At 38.6% G+C, this 20,427-nt stretch overlaps 1 protein-coding gene across 2 annotated transcripts in view; it reads right to left on the bottom strand.

Moving 5' to 3' along the window:
• Positions 1 to 20,427, bottom strand: part of PARD3B (par-3 family cell polarity regulator beta) — a 1,088,076-nt gene that overhangs the window by 493,542 nt on the left and 574,107 nt on the right. For both annotated transcript variants that reach the window (XM_010861024.1, XM_010861023.1), the window contains 2 exons: positions 17,825 to 17,964; positions 16,602 to 16,730 (listed from right to left, as the gene is read on the bottom strand). In XM_010861024.1, coding sequence (XP_010859326.1) covers positions 16,602 to 16,730; positions 17,825 to 17,964 — 269 coding nt within the window. The remainder of the gene's footprint in view (positions 1 to 16,601; positions 16,731 to 17,824; positions 17,965 to 20,427) is intronic.

The following is a 20,427-nucleotide window of genomic DNA, read 5'->3' as shown; positions in this document are numbered from 1 at the left end:
TCAAAGGTTTGTGAAGGAAGTAAGACATTTACATATTCTTTTCCAAAGAAACCCTACAGGTTAAAGAGGAACCTCTGAACTGTTATTGATGGCAAAGACTGGGCTTAAAAAAGAAAAAAAAAAATAAGCCTCTAGCTTGTTTATAGGCATTTTGCCTTTACTTTCCAGCTAGGATATACATGATTTGGTTCCTATTTCAGAGGTACACAAATTATAGTGGCATGTTATTAACTTAACCAACATGAAAAATTGCATACATATATTTTACAATCGTACTCAGTTATGCAGCTGCAGACAAGGCTCGATCTAGCGCATTTCCATCTCCCTACAATATTGGAAAGAAGTCACTGTTATGTATGTTCTCACACATGAACAATTCAGCAGCCTTCATCTTTGTTTAATTTTCTTGTGTGCCGAGATAGCACATAAAATTATCAAGTTAATAATTTCATTAATATTTATATAATTTATTTAAAATCTATCTAGTACCCAAGAGGAACTAAGGTGCCTTGCATTAATAATAACATTGAAAATATCTGCCAAGTTTTCAATAAGTTGTTATTGTTGACACAGTCATATTTTTCTAATAGAAGGATCCAGAAACCAGGTTTCTTTTTTTTAATTGCATTAAGGATGAATATTATCCCAAACAGTAATGAATAGTGTTTGTAACTCATTCATTTTTCTCTATGTATAATGGAAATAAGCTTTAAATAAACTGTGATGGTGGGTACAGAAAAGGCAATTTCTAGTTAGAAAAAAGCTTTTATGCTATAAGCCTGTTTGTAAATTTGATTCTTGGAATTCAATTTTTTTTTTTCCTCAAAAGAAATGCTGGTAGACTGTGTGTAGGCTTCAGTTAGCCAGCATGATTTGCTCACTCCTTGGTATCTCCAAAATAGTATATAGTAATTTTACATTCCACTGGATAGACCATATTTAAGGATGTTCTATAGGAAAATATATCTGAATTTCATATTTAGGAAAGAAGGAACACATTCTCTTTTGAACTGGCTGTGGTGGTACCCATATGGTGGTGTCGAGAGAGTTTTGAAAGGGGGCCCTCTGTATCTACTAAATACTATGGCAACAGGCACCACATGGCAGGGGGTTGAAAAGATAGCCAGAAGAGAGATATCTGTTGGCAAATTGTTAGCTCTACATTTACTTAGGAGAACGTATTCTTTAGATCCAAAGCTCCCATGGCATTCAGAACTGTGGAACACCACTCAGAGAACTCCATTTATATATACAGATCATACATAATTCAGGCACTATCTGTATGGAATGTCATGCCAAGATTTGATGCACAGAAATTCATAGAATAGAATTTTCCAGTAGGAAGCAATCTAAGCAGCCATGTAGTTTAGTCTTCTCATTTTATAGATAAGAAAAATCTCTCATTTTACTGACAAATTACTTTTTATTCTGATAATTTAATTTTAGTACTTAATAGTTTTTCACTGTCTACACAGCCCACCTCTGATTCATGGCCCCCAAGCCAGGTAGTGGGCATCTACTATAGAAGAGTAAATCTCTATAAGGGATGGGAGGAAAAAAAGGAAAAGCATATCCCTCATTCAGGGAGAAAAGTATCCAGAATAGGGACATGAATTTATGTTTAGTAAATTTATGTCATGGTTAAAACGTTGCTAAACAAAGTAGGGAAAGGGGAATGACTTATCTGCTTTTCTATTTCTTGCACTCTATTTGCATTGAGAAGGAACACAATAAAAATGTCTGTGAATGGAATTTAGAAAGATAAGACCCAAGAAGTTAAATGGCTTTTCTAAAAACTCAACCATGCTATAGAAGTCCTGGGTCAGTAACTGAATCTTACATCCAATACTCACTCTGCTACAGAATAGTGTATTTTCAAACTTTCCTAAGTTAATGTGAGAGATTGTAGTATTGGCCCCAGTGAATTCCTTGAAACATGACTACTGCTCTTTCTGTCCAAATGTAGAATCTATTCACCTCTCTCTTGAACTTTGATTGACTGTGTAACTTGCTTTGACCAAGAGAATGAGGCAGAAGTAACATTATGCAACTTTTGACACTGGGCCTTAATAGTCTTCTTTTGCTGTCTTGAGAATGTCATGTAAGAAGATGCACTGCCTTCTGGAGGATGAGAAGGCACATGAAGGAGAACCAAGGTACTCCACCCAACAGCCAGCAACAACTGAAAATCTTGTAGGGGAGGCTTTCTTGGACTTTCCAGTCCAGTAGATGCTCCAGCTGAATGCAAGTTGAATGAATAAGCCGAAATACAGAACTTCTAAACAGAGACCTTATAAAAGAGGTAATAAAAGAGATATCAAATTCATATTTGATGGATTTTCTATCCTTAGAACTGGTCTTATTACAGACTTGCAGATTTTGCTCATGTGATAGCATTAGTGGTCAACAATAATATCACTATAATCAAGATGCTTCTTTTCTCCTTCCTTTTCCTCAGTTTTCCTTTCTGTCTTTGGCTCATGCTTCTCCATATTCCTCTTAGTTTCTCTCTCTTCAGTTCTTTGAATTCATCCACGGTCCAGTCCATGTCCAACCTCATATATGAAATGTTTCATGATTTTAACTTTCTTTGTATAACTTTTAGTCCTGATTAACATTTTTTCCTTCTGTAACTTCTAGTTCACTATTAATCTCTCAGCTTCTTCCTTAAATTTCCCTACCACTAGCTTTCCACACAGATGGTAGACATCATGCCATATTCTTATCCTTTTTCTCTGATGGCACTCATTAAGCTCCTGTAGTTCACGGATCATGACAAAGTACATCTGAGAATACCCAGTGCCTGGCACAATATCTAGCCCAAATAAACAATGAGTATTTGATTACCTGAACTGGAAATAGATGTTCAGTAAATATTCACTGAACAATTGGGTCCTGTTATCATCAGTGTTCTAGAAAGTGCAGAGGAACCAGAGATCAAATTGCAAACATCCGCTGGATCATCAAAAAAGCAAGAGAGTTCCAGAAAAACATATATTTCTGCTTTATTGGCTATGCCAAAGCCTTTGACTGTGTGGATCACAATAAACTGTGGAAAATTCTGAAAGACATGGGAATACCAGACCGTCTGACCTGCCTCTTGAGAAACCTGTATGCAGGGCATGAAGCAAGTTAGAACTGGACATGGAACAACAGATGGGTTCCAAATAGGGAAAAGAGTACGTCAAGGCTGTATATTGTCACCCTGCTTATTTAACTTATATGCAGAGTACATCATGAGAAACGCTGGTCTGGAAGAAGCACAAGCTGGAATCAAGATTGCCAGGAGAAATATCAAAAACCTCAGATATGCAGATGACACCACCCCTATGGCAGAAAGTGAAGAACTAAAAAGCTTCTTGATGAAAGTGAAAGAGGAGAGTGAAAAAGTTAGCTTAAAGCTAAACATTCAGGAAAGTAAGATCATGGCATACAGTCCCATCACTTTCATGGCAAATAGATGGGGAAACAGCGGAAACAGTGGCTGACTTTATTTTTTGGGGCTCCAAAATCACTGCAGATGGTGACTGCAGCCATGAAATTAAAAGACGCTTACTCCTTGGAAGGAAAGTTATGACCAACCTAGACAGCATATTAAAAAGCAGAGACATTACTTTACCAACAAAGGTCTGTCTCGTCAAGGCTATGGTTTTTCCAGTAGTCATGTATGGATATGGAATTGGACTATAAAGAAAGCTGAGCACCAAAGAACTGATGCTTTTGAACTGTGATGTTGGAGGAGACTCTTGAGAGTCCCCTGGACTGCAAGGAGATCCAACCAGTCCATCCTAAAGAGAGTCACTCCTGAGTGTTCATTGGAAGGACTGATGTTGAAGCTGAAACTCCAATATTTTGGCTACCTGATGACTTATTTGAAAAGACCCTGATGCTGGGAAAGATTGAAGGCAGTAGGAGAAGGGGACAACAGAGGATGAGATGGCAGATGGCATCACCGACTCAATGGAGATGAGTTTGAGTGGACTCTGGCTGTTGGTGATGGACAGGGAGGCCTGGTGTGCTGTGGTCCATGGGGTCGCGAAGAGTCAGACATAACTGAGCGACTGAACTGAATTGAACTGATCATCAGTGTAGGGGCTTCCCTGGTAGCTCAGTGGTAAAGAATCCACCTGCTAATGCAGGAGATGTGTCCTCAATCCCTGGCTCAGGAAGATCCCCTGGAGAAGGAAATGGAAACCCACTCCAGTATTCTTGCTTGGGAAATCCCATTGACAGAGGAGCTTGGTGGTCTACAGTCCATAGGACCACAAAAGAGTCGGACATGACTTAGCCACTAAACAACAACAACAATCAAAGTGGACCTAGAAATAGAGAGAAATGGAGGTGTAAGAAGATGGATCTCCTGACATCAGTCTCTGTGTATCATGGATGAGAAGCATCTGATCTCAGGGAGATGGACTGTAAGCAAGGGTAAGATGTTATGGTTGGGTGTTTTTGTATTTTGTCACTTTCTATGTTTTTGGTTGTTTGTTTCTATGTGTTTTCCCCTCCAATGGGAAGTCAAGAGTCTATAGATGAAATATGTATTTTCTAGGAAGGAGATAAGGGAGCCCGTTTGAGTCAGGTTGAAACTCTGTAACTCACAAGCAGGGTGCTAAGGCTGACAGCTCCATAAACCAGGAGCCAAGGAACTGATATTTCTGCAACAAAGACTGGCAAGGGGATGCTTTGCGGTTCTTGGGGATGATATATTTCTCCATTCTACCACCATCTTCATCTACTACTGGCATTTTAATGTAATTGAATGTAATGTACTATTATCTTCTTCTTCGTCACCACCTGGTGTTTTAATGTAATATAGAAATAAAAATATTCTGCAATTAAGGGATACCATACTAAGCGTTATTTGCTTCTAGAAAGGCAGAATGATAGGCTAGAGCAGGAAAGAAAAGATAGGAAGGAAAAGAAAAGAAAAAGTATAATAAAATGGAAACATTTGAAGCTGTTAAACAATCCTTCCTTAGGTCCTAAGCCTCTAAGAAATGCAAAGAATTAATTACAGAAAGACTCGGTGATAAAAGTCCTTCATATAACTCAATAAGTGGCCCGGAAACATAATTGAACTCATTTATAATTGAATATCCTGCCACTGGGGCAGATTTAAAGAAGGGTAAACTTAAAGAGACATAACAATATTAAACGTTCATTTGTCTTCTCACTGCTGTGATAAAACATTCTTTTTTTTAGTTCAGAGCGAACTAAGACTGGAGCTAGTGCTCTCTTAAGGCAGCAAAAGGTATTGAATAGTACATGATATGTACTTGGGAATCTTAATTTAAATAATTATAATATCTTAAAGAAAAGCGCATCTTAACTCCTTCAATGTTTTATTATATCTGACAAGTTCAGTTAAAGGGCACTTATCTACTGGTGCATTACGCGTCATACATTCTGCGTACTCATTAAAAATAATGAGAACGTATTTAAAAGTCATTGCCCAGACAATCTTTGGGGATGGGGCATGGGAAGAGGTAAGAGGCAACAGATTGTTATTTAAGCATCTATCTCTGTTTTATCAGCCCTTAGGAAGAGAAAAAAAAAGTAACCATCTTAAGCTGATATTCTTTAACGATAAAGATCACACAATTTCTTGAAAAACAGGCAGATGAAATGTGTTCAAACCTCTCAGTATACTTTCAAAGTGAAAGGGACTCTTGTGGCAGTTTCACATGTGTGGTATTTACTTTGATAACAGCTGGAAAAGTCAACCACAATCAATTAAGGCAGTACATATTTCCCCCTTAATCTTTAAATATCCTTTACAAAATGAACGTGTTTCCTTATCTTACACTGAGTATACCTTAACGAATGTACAGATCACAGGCATCGGGGTAATTAGGCAAATCAAGGTCATCCCCTGAGCTTTGTAACCACCTTCTTATCCAGCTGCTCCATATCAACAGCTGGCATGAATTACTGGTAACATTTGGCTAACTGGATAATAAGAAGGATAGAGTCCGTGGTTGGTCACAAGATTCCTTTTTCTGTGCTGTTTAAACATGTATATTCAGAAAATGCTTCTTTTTTTCTAGCCTCCAGAAGCCTAATCATGGCTTCAGTGGCCACTAATAAGACATATGTCTTATGCCATGAGAGTACAGCTGGATCTCATGGCTCTTCATCCTTAACTTTGCAAGAGAATGTAATTAGGCCCTGGTCCTCTGAAATGTCAGGAGAGCTTCTTTCCAGCACAGAATGCTCCTCCTTCCACCATCTTCTAAACTCCAACAAAACCAGCCTTGTGATAAAACCCATTAAGTATTTTCACTCTGACACCTGGAAGTCATACAACCTGGCAAAATGGCCAGCACTTCCTCCATCTGTTTTAATAATGCTGAACCAGAGCATTCATCATCATCTATTTTATCAAGACTAGATTTTGCTGACAAGGGTTCAGTAGAATTCTTTTAGGTATGAGTACTGCCCAGGGAGTAGCTGATGACTATTAATCCCTCAGGCTTGTGGGTTCTTGAACACATTTTAAAAACTGGCAGAGATTAAGAGTCTGGTCTTTTAGTACATAGCATGAGTGAGAAGGTGTTATGCTTATCTCAGCGAGGTGGAAGTCTTCCTTTAAAAATATTTCTGATTTTCACAAACAAACATCTTTTGGTAAGGAGAAATATCTCTATGACTCATTTTCTGCCATCTTTAAAATGAAATGAATGGGAACAGCTAAGCATGGTGGCTTTGTGACAGGACGTGAGGATCACTTTCTTAGGAGCTTTGTAAAGTCTGACCTGTGTTCAACACAGCAGAATGGGGATGGTAGAGTATGGCCCATGACACCTTCCCTGTAGCATTTCATGCTGGAGATAAAGTTTGTTCTTGTTCAGTCCCTAAGTCATGTCCAACTCTTTGTGACCCCCTGAACTGCAGCACACCAGGATTCCCTGTCCTTCACTGTTTCCCAGAGTTTGTTCAAACTCATGTCCATTGAGTCGGTAAAGCCATCCAACCATCTCATCTTCTGTCATCCCCTTCTCCTCCTGCCTTCAATCTTTCCCAGCATCAGGGTCTTTTCCAGTGAGTCAACTCTTCACATCAGGTGGCCAAAGTACTGGAGCTTCAGCTTCATCAGGAGTCCTTCCAATGAATATGCAAGATTGATTTCCTTTAGGATTGACTGGTTTGATTTCCTTGCAGTCCAAGGGACTCTCAAGAGTCATCTCCAGCACCACAATTTGAAAGCATCAGTTCTTCATTGTTCAGCCTTCTTTATGGTCCAACTCTCACATCTGTACATGACTACTGGAAAAACCACAGCATTGACTAAAGGGGCCTTTGTCGGCAAAGTGATGTCTCTGCTTTTTAATACACTGGCTAGGTTTGCCATAGCTTTTCTTCCAAGGAGCAAGTGTCTTTTAATTTTTAGGCTGCAGTCACCATCCACAGTGGTTCTGGAGCCCCCCCAAAATAAAGCTGTCACTGTTTCCACTTTTTACCTATCTTGAGGAGGATCTAAAGAGTCTCTTGATGAGGGTGGAAGAGGAAAGTGAAAAAGCTATTTTAAAAACCAACATTCAAAAAACTAAGATCATGGTATCCAGTCCCATCACTTCATGGCAAATAGATGGGGAAAACCAAGTGTAACTGCAAACAAGTGTCAATAACCCAATCTTCTAAGCTTCTCTAAAAGTACTTCCCTTTGGTATCTGTCTAAATCTACAAGTTACAAGATGGCACATAACACATTTTGAGCACAATCAAATTGAGTGTGGAAATTTTAGAGCACAATCGAGTTGGGCCTGAAAAAGTCAAGCACAATTGAGTTTGCCTAAATGGATCAGGTGTAATTGAGTTGAGTAACTGGATTGCGCTGAGCACTGGCCCTTTGCCAAAATGAGGGGCATGTGGCCAAAGGGACGCAACTCAATTGGGCCTGAAATTTTCATTGAATACTTTTCACAGAGCAAGAAATTGTTTGTAGAATAAAAAAAATAAAGTTGAAAATGTGATTATTGGAGCTAGTCAGCTATGGGTACTAAGTCATCCTACAGGCCTTATAACTCTTTATAACTAATGGTTTTCAAATTTGAGGGGGCATCGGAACCATCTGGAGTGTATGGTAAAATCCATCTTTGGGCTCCACCCCTAGAGTTTCTGATTTCTTAAGTCTTCAGGGAGCCTGAGAATTTGCATGTTTAACAAATTCTCAGGTGGTGCTACACTGCTGGTCTGAGACCATGCTTTGAGGACCACTGTTCTAACAAGTTATGGTAGCCAAGACTGAAACATTTTGAAGGTGCTTTAAACTACATTAATATTTCAAAAATGACTTTAATATTTTAAAATAAAATATACTGCTACTTATTTTTATATGCCTTTACAAATAAACTGTACAACTAGATCAGGCAGATGTCTTCATGATCATTTAAACGACCTAAACTGTCACTTAAATTTAATACTATCCCTACCCCCATTGTCTTATGTGTAGTTAGAAGTTGCTAGAGCTCTGATGTCTAGGGAAATCGCTGAATATTTTTTTTTTGGTTTAAAATGACTGTAGTAGGATGGATAATGCATGAAATACAGATTAGGTATAGATTAGGGGTAATAGCTCTTTCAGTGATACCTTTTCTAGCTTTCGATATCATCTACTTTAATAATGCGTAGCTTTCAGTTATTCAGTCAACAAATATTTACTGAGCACACAGTGTCCACCAGACACAGGAAATAACAACAGGAGTCAACATTATTGGACTGTGTGTTAGCATCTATGTTCAACGAATTCTCATAACAACCCTACAAAGTGGGTGCTATCATTGTCCTTATTTAACAAATGAAGAAATTAAGGCACTGAGAGATTAAGATTGTGAGAGAGGGGTTCACATTGAGGCCATGAGACCCCCAAACCTGGACTCTTAATTGCTATTTGTTCTTAAGGTGATTCAGAGACATGGTAAGGGGAGTTCTGAATATAAACGCAAACCTAACTGGAGCCCCATATCCCAGACTTAGGGGGTTCAAGCAGGTTCTGTTAAGTAAATATCTTAAGGAATTGAATGGTGAAAGAGAAGGGAAGGGGTGTTCTAAGCAGAGGGGAGTCTCACAGGAAATATTTGGCATGGAGAGGGCTCTGGTAACATCTTAAACAAGTGAAAAAAAGCCTGGCATGGCTCGAGAGTAGAGAGAAGGAAAAAAATGGATAGTTAGTGGCTCATAGATCAGCTTGGGAGGCATAAAAGGAATATAATTCTAGGCCAAAAATAATTGTTTCTTCTCCAAACCTGTTTATATATCTTCTATTTCTAGCCACCCAAATTCAAAACTTGGGAGTTTCTGATATACCTCATTCTATTAACCCAACGTCTATCAGATGCCAAAGCCGAAGTTTTCTATCTCCATTCCCAATGACTGGGGTGTCCTAACTGTGCGCTTAATTATCTCTCATTGAGATGAGCAATGCTGATAACAAGTAACATTTGCTGAATCCCATTGCATGTGCCTGGTTCTAAGTACTATATACGTATCTCATTTAATGCTAATAGACAATCTCTTAAGTAGATATTAATCTGATCCCCATTTTTTTAATGAGGAGTGGGAGTACAGGGAAGTAACTTACCCAAGGCCACTCAGTCAATCAGGATCCAACTCAGGAATGGCTAGTATCAGATCCCAAGCTCCTAACCATCACATTCTAGTGAACTGGAATAGCTTTAAGCAGGAATCTAATACCCCTTTGCCCCTTTCAAACACTGTTTCTCATGTTAGCTCCTTGATCAGTAATCTACTAGGGTGGGCTGTTTAGTATCTCCTTGATATATTCTGTATTTTTCAATCTCAGTATTTAAATTTGCTTTTTCCTTCTCTCTTGTGGCTCTGCATTTTGAAATCCTACTCAATCATCAAAATTCTTCTCAAGGACCATTATGTTTTTATAAGTTTTTTTGGTCCCCAACTTTGAATCCAAACCCTTCATTTGTATAATTTGATGAACCCACTCTTTTTTTTCTTTATGGGCTAGACCCTTTTTGAAGACAGGAACACATTTTATTGACTTTGAAGTTCATCTTTCAGAGTCTGGACTACTGGTTAAGTGGAAATGCAGGAAGAAGTAAACAGAAATTACTGCAGAAAGAGGCAGAAATGGAGACTGTGTCTTAGCCAGGACTCCATCTGAAGTCAGAGAACCAAGTTACTTGGAGAATCTATAAAATATAGCAATGCATTTTGGTTTCTGTGTAATTATTTAAATTCTAAAACATAACTCATGCACTTTGGTTTGGGTAGAAAAATCATTCTGAAACCATCCTTCAATTTCTGCTCCTTTTCCACAAATAACCACTATAATATTCATTCTTCCTTAAGTACCTTGGTTAATTAAGCATGGGGTCATTTTGAATCAAATAGCAAAGGGAAATAAAATAATGTATCAGTTAAATGAGGTTCATCTAAAATTTCAAACTAAAATTCTTATATGATTCATGACGTTAAATAATTTGACATTTGAGATATGAAGTTTTTACTTAGGAAGAAGGACCATGAAGAAGTTTAGGCCATGTGTCATTTGAGAAGGTAGATACAGGGACTGGTAGATACTGTAGTGTTGGAATTTCAGCAGCTATTCGGGGAGCCTCCACATATGCCTGCATCATTTTTTTTTCTCAGCACAAGCAATGTTCCTAAGTGAAGGTCAGATCAGCATGACAAACATGGCTAACTTTGGGATCTCAATCATTCCAAGCAGGAGCAACTTGCTTGCTTGAAATACAGTTAATCCCCCTTGCAGAGGCCAGCGCTTAATAGCAGGCAAACTTGGCAGGTAGAAATTATAAATACATTTGAAATTTTCTCAGCTTGTTTTACCCACCAGGAGTTGCTGTGATTTTCAGGATAATTTAAAGATAAGGCAGCAGGTCAGAACATGAAATGTTAAAGAGGTTAACAATGAAATGGCAGAATAGTTCTTTTCCCCCAGTAAATGAAACGAGACAGCCACATACCTGATACATACATGGCAAATAAGCCAATGCCTCTTTCTCTGAAGTCCTTAAAAATAAAGTCAAGGAATACACAAAAAACTTTTCATTTTCAGGATTTTTTCTAAATGGAATATTAGCTTTATTTGACACTTGGCAAAAGACAAAAAGAATTTCAGGTATCAAGAATGGAAAAAAAATTTGTAGACCATGTCTCTCACAGAACAGACCAAACGAACCACTGAATAAGTAGCACAGTTTTCAAGTACGATCACAAACACAGCAGATTTACCTTCTGATTCTATTACCAATACTAATCTCAAAGTCCCTTTGGCAAAAATGTTCCTCGTGTGAACATTTCTTTAATAAACTCTCACCCAGTAAGAGGATGAGAACATCAAAGGATCTTCTGGACTAGGATTCTACCAAGATCACCTTTGAAGTACAGTTCTTTTGGTAAAGATACTAGAGAGAGCTAAATAGTGATGATGCTATTATATAAATTCCCTTCATTTGCTTTTCAACCCAGCCTGTGGCAGTTGGAAAGTTGGCTAAATGTGCCATCATACTTGTGATACTGACCAAATTGCTCAGGAAGGAAGGCTTGGACCAGCAAACACAGGAATTCAGCACTGTTCTCTTATGTGGCAAGTCAGGAGAAATGACCAGGAAATGAATGCTGGGGCCTTTGGAATGACAGAGGGTCACATCTGAGAGACCATCCTATATTGGGCCTTCCTGTGGAACTGCTGACCACACGCTCCCTTGGCGGTGAGAGTTAAGACTTCACAGGAAGTTAATGATAACAAGGAAGTAAGGAAGATTTAACTGTCAGAAAACAGGCAGAGCAGTGCTGTTAAGAGGGTACAGAGCTCACGAAATAGCACGGCTTAACAAAAGCGAGAGGACAGTTTCTCAGAACAGGAAACCAATAAACAGTTTGTTTTCTTCAAAGGAGACAGAATCAGACAAAAGCAGGAAGTGCTGTCCTTCCTTCATCCTGCCAGGTTTTTAATGGAAAGTCAAGTGGGTGCATCATTCAAAATAAGGGAGAAGAGACTGAAATGATACCACCTTTGCTTTTTTTCTGAAAGAGAAACACAAAGATGCATCACGTCGCACGCTCTTCATTCTGTGCTTTCGAAGAGTCCAATTCCACACTCTGAATATTTCCCACTGAAAGAGCCCCATGCATGCCACACGTGACTGCTTTATAAACTTCCTGCAGAGTTCCTGCTATTTAGCATTCAAGACAGGTATTTGGGCTGGAAAAATAATATTATTCCATATTTTTCCAAAACAAAGATTCTGGGTCCCCATTACTTAAGTAAGCCTCAAAGGCGCTTGCTTTGCTGTGGTTACATATTCCACATATTTGGATAGTTAGAAGTCATATAATTTTTAAAAAGACTATTTGCCAGGGGATTCCAAGAGAATGGATACTAACCACATGCCTTCCAAATTTTGTGTAACACGGAAAAGGATGAGAACACAGAATTTATTTTCACTCATTATCTCATAGTTGCACAATAAAGTTAATATGCTCCCTGGTGGGCTTGGGCTACGATATCATTTTCTGGAATAGAAATCCAATTTCACAAAATTATATTAAATAAGAGTGAAAGAATATGTACAGGCTGCCTGGCTTGTAAATTTGGTTGGTTATACAAGTTTTGTCTGTAATTCAGTATTTTGCACCAGAGTACATTTTAAAACAATGAAGAAGAAAACAATGTTCAAAGTAGTTGTTAGTCCCAGGTAAGCCTGCCCAAATCTATTTACCCCATAATACCTATATAGTACTGTGTTTACAATACTACAGAAGTGGTAATGTACTAGAAGAAATAAACATTGCTAACACACTGAGTATTGTGTGTATCTTTCAGCTCCCTTTAGTCCAAAAATTCTATTATTCCATTTGCTAACTTCTAGATATAAGTGTGTTTGACTAAATTTGACTAATGTGTTTGACTAAACTAAAAATGTTTTCAGAGTTCCAAACTGGACTAAGATCAACATCCTTTTCCCCCTTATTGGGACGGGGAGAGTAGGGGTTTGAGGGATGGGGAGAGCTTCTAGGAAGAAGGAATTAGTGCATTTGGGAATTCTAATGGACGTATGGGAAAAGGGTATAAAGAACTGTTCAATTGGGAATGAGGGGACTCATTAGGGCTTGAGTTTCTAGTTGGAATTCTGCTGTTGGGTTCTTCTTCATGCCTATGGACTGCCTGAGATATTTCTCTTTACATTCAGGATTTTAGTCCTCCCAGGACCATAGCTCATCAGAACACAGAGTCAAAAGTTCCTTCCTTGTTCTCCTATCCCTTAAACAAGTATATAGTCCTACTGAGGTTTTTGTTTTGTTTTGTTTTGAGTTTTCATCACCAGCAACCAAAAATTGAACAAGAAGTATAAGGGCTTCCTGCTATATATCCATGCTGCCTCCTTTGGCCTGTCTGACTCTTTGTGACCCTGTGGGCTGGGGTCTGCCAGGTTCCTCTGTCCAGGAGATTTTCCAGGCAAGAATATCAGAGTGGATTGCCATTTACTCCTCCAGCAGATATTCCTGATCCAGGGATTGAACCAGTCTCCTGTATTGCAGGCAGACTCTTTACCACTTGAGCTATCAGGGAAGCCCCTTTTTATATTGTTCCCTTTCACTTTGACCCCCTCTAGAAAAAAGATCAAGGTCTTTGGATAAATAAAAGATGGAAGAAAAAAATCTATCTGGATTTAGATTTAAAAAAGTCTGCTGCTGCTGCTAAGTTGCTTCAGTCATGTCCGACTCTCTGCGACCCCATAGATGGCAGCCCACCAGGTTCCCCAGTCCCTGGGATTCTCCAGGCAAAAACACTGGAGTGGGTTGCCATTTCCTTCTCCAATGCATGAAAGTGAAAAGTGAAAGTGAAGTCGTTCAGTCATGTCCGACTCCTAGCGACCCCATGGACTGTAGCCCACCAGACTCCTCCATCCATGGGATTTCCCAGGCAAGACTTCAAATTTTGACAGCATATCTCTTTAGGAACTGTAAGGCGCTTCAGTGAGATGAGGCAGAAACTCAAGATTCTGCCTTCCAAAGTGGCTGGGTCAACTAGCAGAAAGGAGATGGTAAGTGCATCTACCCTTCCCTATTTTATCATGGATCTTCTCAAAGCATACAATAGGATACAAGGAAAAACGGGTAAGATGATGGGAAAGAGAAGGAAGATCAAAAAGAAATTCTATGGTACAGGAACATAGAAGGAAGAGGCGCCTTTGGCTAGTACTAAGGAGGGTTAATATATGAGCATTGGTTCAGGAAGGCTGTCTATTCAAACTTGTATTTAAACACATGTAACAGAATATTCAGAGAAGGCAATGGCAACCTACTCCAGTACTCTTGCCTGGAAAATCCCATGGGCGGAGGAGCCTGGTAGGCTGCAGTCCACGGGGTCGCTAAGAGTCAGACACGACTGAGTGACTTCACTTTCATTTTTCACTTTCATGCACTGCAGGAGGAAATGGCAACCCACTCCAGTGGTTTTGCCTGGAGAATCCCAGGGACGGGGGAGCCTGGTGGGCTGCCGTCTATGGGGTCGCATAGGGTCGGACACGACTGAAGCAACTTAGCAGCAGCAGCAGCAACACAATATTAGACCCAGAGTAGGTGTCTTAGACATTGTCTAGTCTTATCATCTTACCAATGGGAGAACTGTTTCTAGAGCATCTTTGACAGATGGTGAGGCAGGTTCTGTTTCAGTATGCTAAATAATCTATTTCCTTCTTGGACAGCTCTAACAGCTAGAAAGCGCTTGTAATGTTATCACTTCCAGCCATTTATTTTGGAACAGGCTCACAAAGGGCAGGAAATTAGTCTTAATTATTATTTTTTTATCCCCAGAACCTTCAAATTAGTGCACAATGCATGCTCAACAATTTGTTTTTTGGATTAATAGGTAAGTAAATTAATGGACATAAACTATCTGAAGCAACAGGTTAAAATTTACTTTCTAATCTGTATAATAATTCTTTATATATGTGATAGCAATTATCAGTACTAAATTTTTTTTTCAAGTTAACTATACTTAGTTCTTAGTTCAGTCGCTCAGTCATGTCTCACTCTTTGCAACCCCATGAATCGCAGCACGCCAGGCCTCCCTGTCCATCACCAACTCCTGGAGTTCACTCAGACTCACAACCATGGAGTCAGTGATGCCATCCAGCCATCTCATCCTCTGTCGTCCCCTTCTCCTCCTGCCCACAATCCCTCCCAGCATCAGAGTCTTTTCCAATGAGTCAACTCTTCACATGAGGTGGCCAAAGTACTGGAGTTTCAGCTTTAGCATCATTCCTTCCAAAGAAATCCCAGGGCTGATCTCCTTCAGAATGGACTGGTTGGATCTCCTTGCAGTCCAAGAGACTCTGAAGAGTCTTCTCCAACACCACAGTTCAAAAGCATCAATTCTTTGGTGTTCAGCCTTCTTCACAGTCCAACTCTCACATCCATACATGACCACAGGAAAAACCATAGCCTTACTCAATTTTGTCAACTAACACTCACTGTTCTGATGATCTAACTCAAGGAAAACCTATCATATTACCCATATGTGCCTTTGCCATTTCTTACATAGATTCAAAGAAAATAAAAATTAAAAGATAATTAAAATTCCTTTTTCTCATATCTATTCTTCTTTACTATTAGTCATAAAAATCCTCTGAATTTTCTAAATCATCCTTAAATATTTCAACAATAAATATTATGTGTCAGTAGTAAAAAAAAAACGAGAAAATGAAAATCTGGCATAATGCACTGACAATCTGGGTGCATCTCCTTCCAGATATTTTATAAAGATTCTTAATGTTATTGTCATACTGTATATATCACTTCATGCCCAACTTTTTACTTAATATATCCTGTACATTCTCTCATATTCTTATTAATTCTTCACAGAGATGATTTAAGTACTTATTATATTTCATTGGAAAGCTATCCAGTTATTTATTTAACCAATACCTCCTGGTCGTACTGTGCTCAATATATCACTGCAATAAATAGGACTGGAGAAAAAAAATCAATGTAGAAGAATTTTTCCCACATCTTTGATGATTAGTTTAGGACAAATTACTAAAATTGTAGTTACTAGGTCAAAGGATACACGTTTTTAATAAGACTTGAAGTTCTCTTTCTTGAGACGTCTTTCCCAGGCTTCAAGATGAAGTTAATTCCCTTGTAAGGTATTACTGTAGCACTCTGCAACTTGCTTTCATAATCTTCATCACCATTTAAAATATTTGGTTATATTTTAATTTCCCTTTGGACTGCAAACTGCACTGAGGTAGGAGCATGAACATTTCTGCTGATGGTGTTTTGCATGGGGCCTAGGCCATAGCATATACTCAATGTGCATTTTATTAAGTTGAATATTGTTAAATTGCTTCCTTGAAGTGTGTTTTCATATTCATATATTTGAAGCACTGTTTGCATTTACCCATCTTGCTGCATCATCTTTCTATAACAGTGATACTCCAAATGGGGCAAAACTCTCTGTGTGATTCACTCTTTCTTTTTCCCCCCAACAAATTAAGCCTATGACTTAGAACTCATTTCTCAGCTATTATGAATTCAGTAAGTGTATGATGTGCTTTGCTGAAAACTCAGTATGACTGTGATCTGAACATTACCAGCTCTCGGGGTAGGAAAGTTCCTTCTTGGCGGGCTATGACCAGCGATGCAGTCTCTCCCTGCTTAGTGCTCCTCAGCATGGCCACAAGCTCTTCCTGAGTTCGTCCAGTGACATCTCTGCCATTGACCTAATGCAGACAAGCATATAAGCAGCCAAGTTACAACACTGCCAGCCTGTCCGCCCTAGATGGTTTTTGAAAGCATGCAGCAAATGGGCTCTCATGATCAAGGAAATTCTGGGAAGCTGAAAACTGAGTATGCGAGTCCAAACCAATCATGTTTATGATACTAGCAATATGCCAGCCATCATTACTATGGCACTGGACAGTCTCAGACATTCAGTAATTGGCATCGGCAGTTTTTCCCTAAGACATCACATTCTTAGAGAAGACAAATCAAACTGACAGATACCAGAGAATCATTCCTCAAGTAGGGAGTAAGCTGATTTCAAATGCTTAACTGGTACCGTTCTCCACTGAATATAAACAGGAGAAATGGATTTTTATCACATGGTCAATTCTTGCAGACATGAGTTTTTGTTATAATTCTACAGTGTTCTCTATGTTAGAAAGTTATGGTAACTAGGTTACCATACATTATTGGAGATTCTAATTTGGGGCTACATTAATCATTTGAACCATTTTCTTTCATGATCTAGAACTATAACAAAGCTCTGGTGTTGCTTCCATGCCATGGGCAAGTTAAACCGAACCAGTTTCCATGAAGATGATTTCTTGAAAGGTAAATTGACAATATATGTAGACAAGAAGATAATACTATTAAACAAAAATAAATGGAAAAAAGAAAGCCTCTTCCTTTGAGTATCCCAAATACTTCTCCATATGCATAGACTGAACTAACACCAACTGGCCCATTCTTAGAGAAGTTTAAAGAAACTATTACAAGCACTTAAGTGCAACTTTGCAATTCTTAGCTCTAACTGAATATGTGATGAACTGATGGATATGACTCAAATTCCCCAGGAACTCTAAGAGGTGGAAGTAAAAAAGAGGAGATAGGAAAAACTTTTCAATATTTGACTCCATATCACTGCCCTTATTGAGGACTTACAAAGTTAGCTATTGATTAACCAGTTTTCTAATTAAAGTCCTTATCTTGTCTACAAGTACACTTTTCAATATAATTAATTCAAAATTTAATAAATTTCATTTACTTAAACACAAAGAAATATTTAATTGAAGATATTCATTCTAATTCTTACCTCCAAAATTCTGTCCCCTGATTGCAGACGGCCATCTTTTATCGCTGCTCCCTTTGGTAAAATGTTTTTTACAAAAATGGGACCCGGACCATGTATGGAAGAATCTCTGGTAACCACAGTGAAACCAAGTCCTTCAGGCCCTAATGTATAAGACCAAGAAAATGCATGATCACCTTCAGCTGGAGAAATATTATATTCAGTCTTATAAGTTAAACCAACCTAATTTAGACTAACATAGAAAAAGTGAAATACTGACATTCTATCAAATATCTTAAATATGCTTGAGTTTCTAGTTTTAAATACAGATTACAGTTCTTGACAGGCCATGATTATATTACCATGAATTTAGGGCCAGGGTAGATGTGTAACACTTGCTTTTATTAAGGTCTTACAAGAAATGCCACATGTTATCCATACACCTGGGGGACTGACTTCTTAATAAACCGTAACCTGACTTCACACTTTCCTGAGAAGCAAGAGGCCATCTGACATGTTGGCTTTCAATCAACTAGCCAGCCCATGGCTCTCTCCCCACCTGCATCTCCATTTCTGTGTACTTCATCACATCGCCACACCACTGGTTCCTGCTACTCCTGTTCTGTTCTCTTACACGGCCAATCTCTTTTGAGTTTTGTTTTTTTACTCTGTGTGAATGCTTAGATTTTGTACTCTGTGACATGCTTAGATTTTTCTTTACCCTAAAGAATCCTTACTTCAGTCCTACTGCTTCTTCACTCTTCCACTACCAATGACCTATCTGTGACCATATCAGTCATTTTTCCTATCCTGATCTTTCCCCTTCTCTAGCTTTGACACTTCTCACCAACCATTTTCTTGAAATTAACTCCCCTCTTGGTTTTCATATACTCATATACTTGGTTTTCTTTATACTTTCTATTTTTCTACATCTCTGATCACAACACATCTGTCACTCTTTCTCTTACCCACTGATGTCCTATGCAAACACAGATGTTCCCCAAGGATCTGGAACAACTTGTCCTCTAGACTCTGCCTTGCCTGGCTCCTGTCTCCAAACACCATCTCTCTACAGATGACACCGACATCTATTTGTTTGGCTCTAATCTCTCTGGTATCAGTTTCCAGGCTATCACCAGCACTTTAAACTTCACTGCAAACTTCCTTCTCCATCCCAGATCCTGGCCTTTTACACTTAAAATTCTAACTTCTTGTAATGGCATCCCCATCGTGCAAGCCACCTTGGCTGAAAACCAACAATAACTGTAATTCCTTTCTCTTTCCATCTACACCCACTCAGTGATTTAGGCATAAATATTACACTGGGCACCCTGTACTGATCCCTTGTTATCTGTTCTCTCCTTTAGTATATCTTTTTGCTGTCAGATTAATCTTCTTAAAACACAGCTCTGGGATGTAATATCCTTTATTTTTGCATCCAAAGCTTTCTGATGGATTTTTAAGGTCATGTTCCATGTCTAACTTTTCTATCCTCAAAGCACTCAACCCCATGCCTTATACACAGCTGCATAATTTGTAAGAAAAGTACAAGTGATGCATTTATATAAAAAGCCTAATTGTGTATCCTAGTCAATACATTTTCTTCCCAGTATAAAATTCTTACAGGAGGACAAAATTTTGACTAGAGGATCTTTCAGAATAATCTCTATATCCTGATTAAATGCATATGTTACATGCTTTAAATATATGTTAATATGTATTCAAAAACTACCTTGGGATCATTATATTTTCTATTAATTCCAACAGGAATCCATAAAATATTGGTTTCTTTTGAATGAAGTCCTAAAAATCCCAGTGGATTGCAGAAGGTTCAGTGGGTGAAGGGACTATGAGGAGGAGTCACAAAATAAAAGCACAGAAATACATAAATGTGTATGTGTGCATGTATAATACTGTATAAATATGTATGAACACACACAATCTAGTCATTGATCTGGGCTTGAAACGGATAAAAAAACTTTTAAAAAGATGAAAAAATAAAACGTTATATATGCTTTTGAAATTAAAAATATTTGAAACATTATTTGCATTGTTGAATTTGTGAAATCACTAATTACCCCGTATTTGCTGAGGAATAATTTTTGCTGGTATAAAACTATCTTAGAGAACCAGAAACAAAAATACGGGCTTTTCAGACTTGGACTAAAGGATGCTTCAAAAATCACTGAGTGAGTGAGTGAAAGTTGCTGAGTTGTGTCTGACTCTTTGTGACCCTACTGGAGTAGGTAGCCTTTCCCTTCTCCAGGGAATCTTCCCAACCCAGGGATCAAACCCAGGTCTCCTGCATTGCAGGAGGATTCTTTACCAGCTGAGCCACCAGGGAAGCCCAAGAATAGTGGAGTGGGTAGCCTATCCCTTCTCTAGCAGATCTTCCTGACCCAGGAATTGAACCGGGGACTCCTGCACTGCAGGTGAATTCTTTACCAACTGAGCTATCAGGGAAGCCTAATCTCACTCAAAACAGAGACGACTGAATTTCAGTGCCTATTTAGTCTAAGTTGTGATACAGTATCACTCTCCTCCTATCAAGTCTGTAATGGTTTTATTTCCCAGCATGTCTTTATCACTTTCTTGTTTCAAATAATCTATACTCTCCAGAAAAAAAA

Source organism: Bison bison, unplaced genomic scaffold, assembly GCF_000754665.1.
Source record: "Bison bison bison isolate TAMUID 2011002044 unplaced genomic scaffold, Bison_UMD1.0 scf7180017864471, whole genome shotgun sequence".
NCBI lineage: Eukaryota > Metazoa > Chordata > Mammalia > Artiodactyla > Bovidae > Bison > Bison bison.
This window is presented reverse-complemented; position numbering and strand designations above follow the sequence as displayed.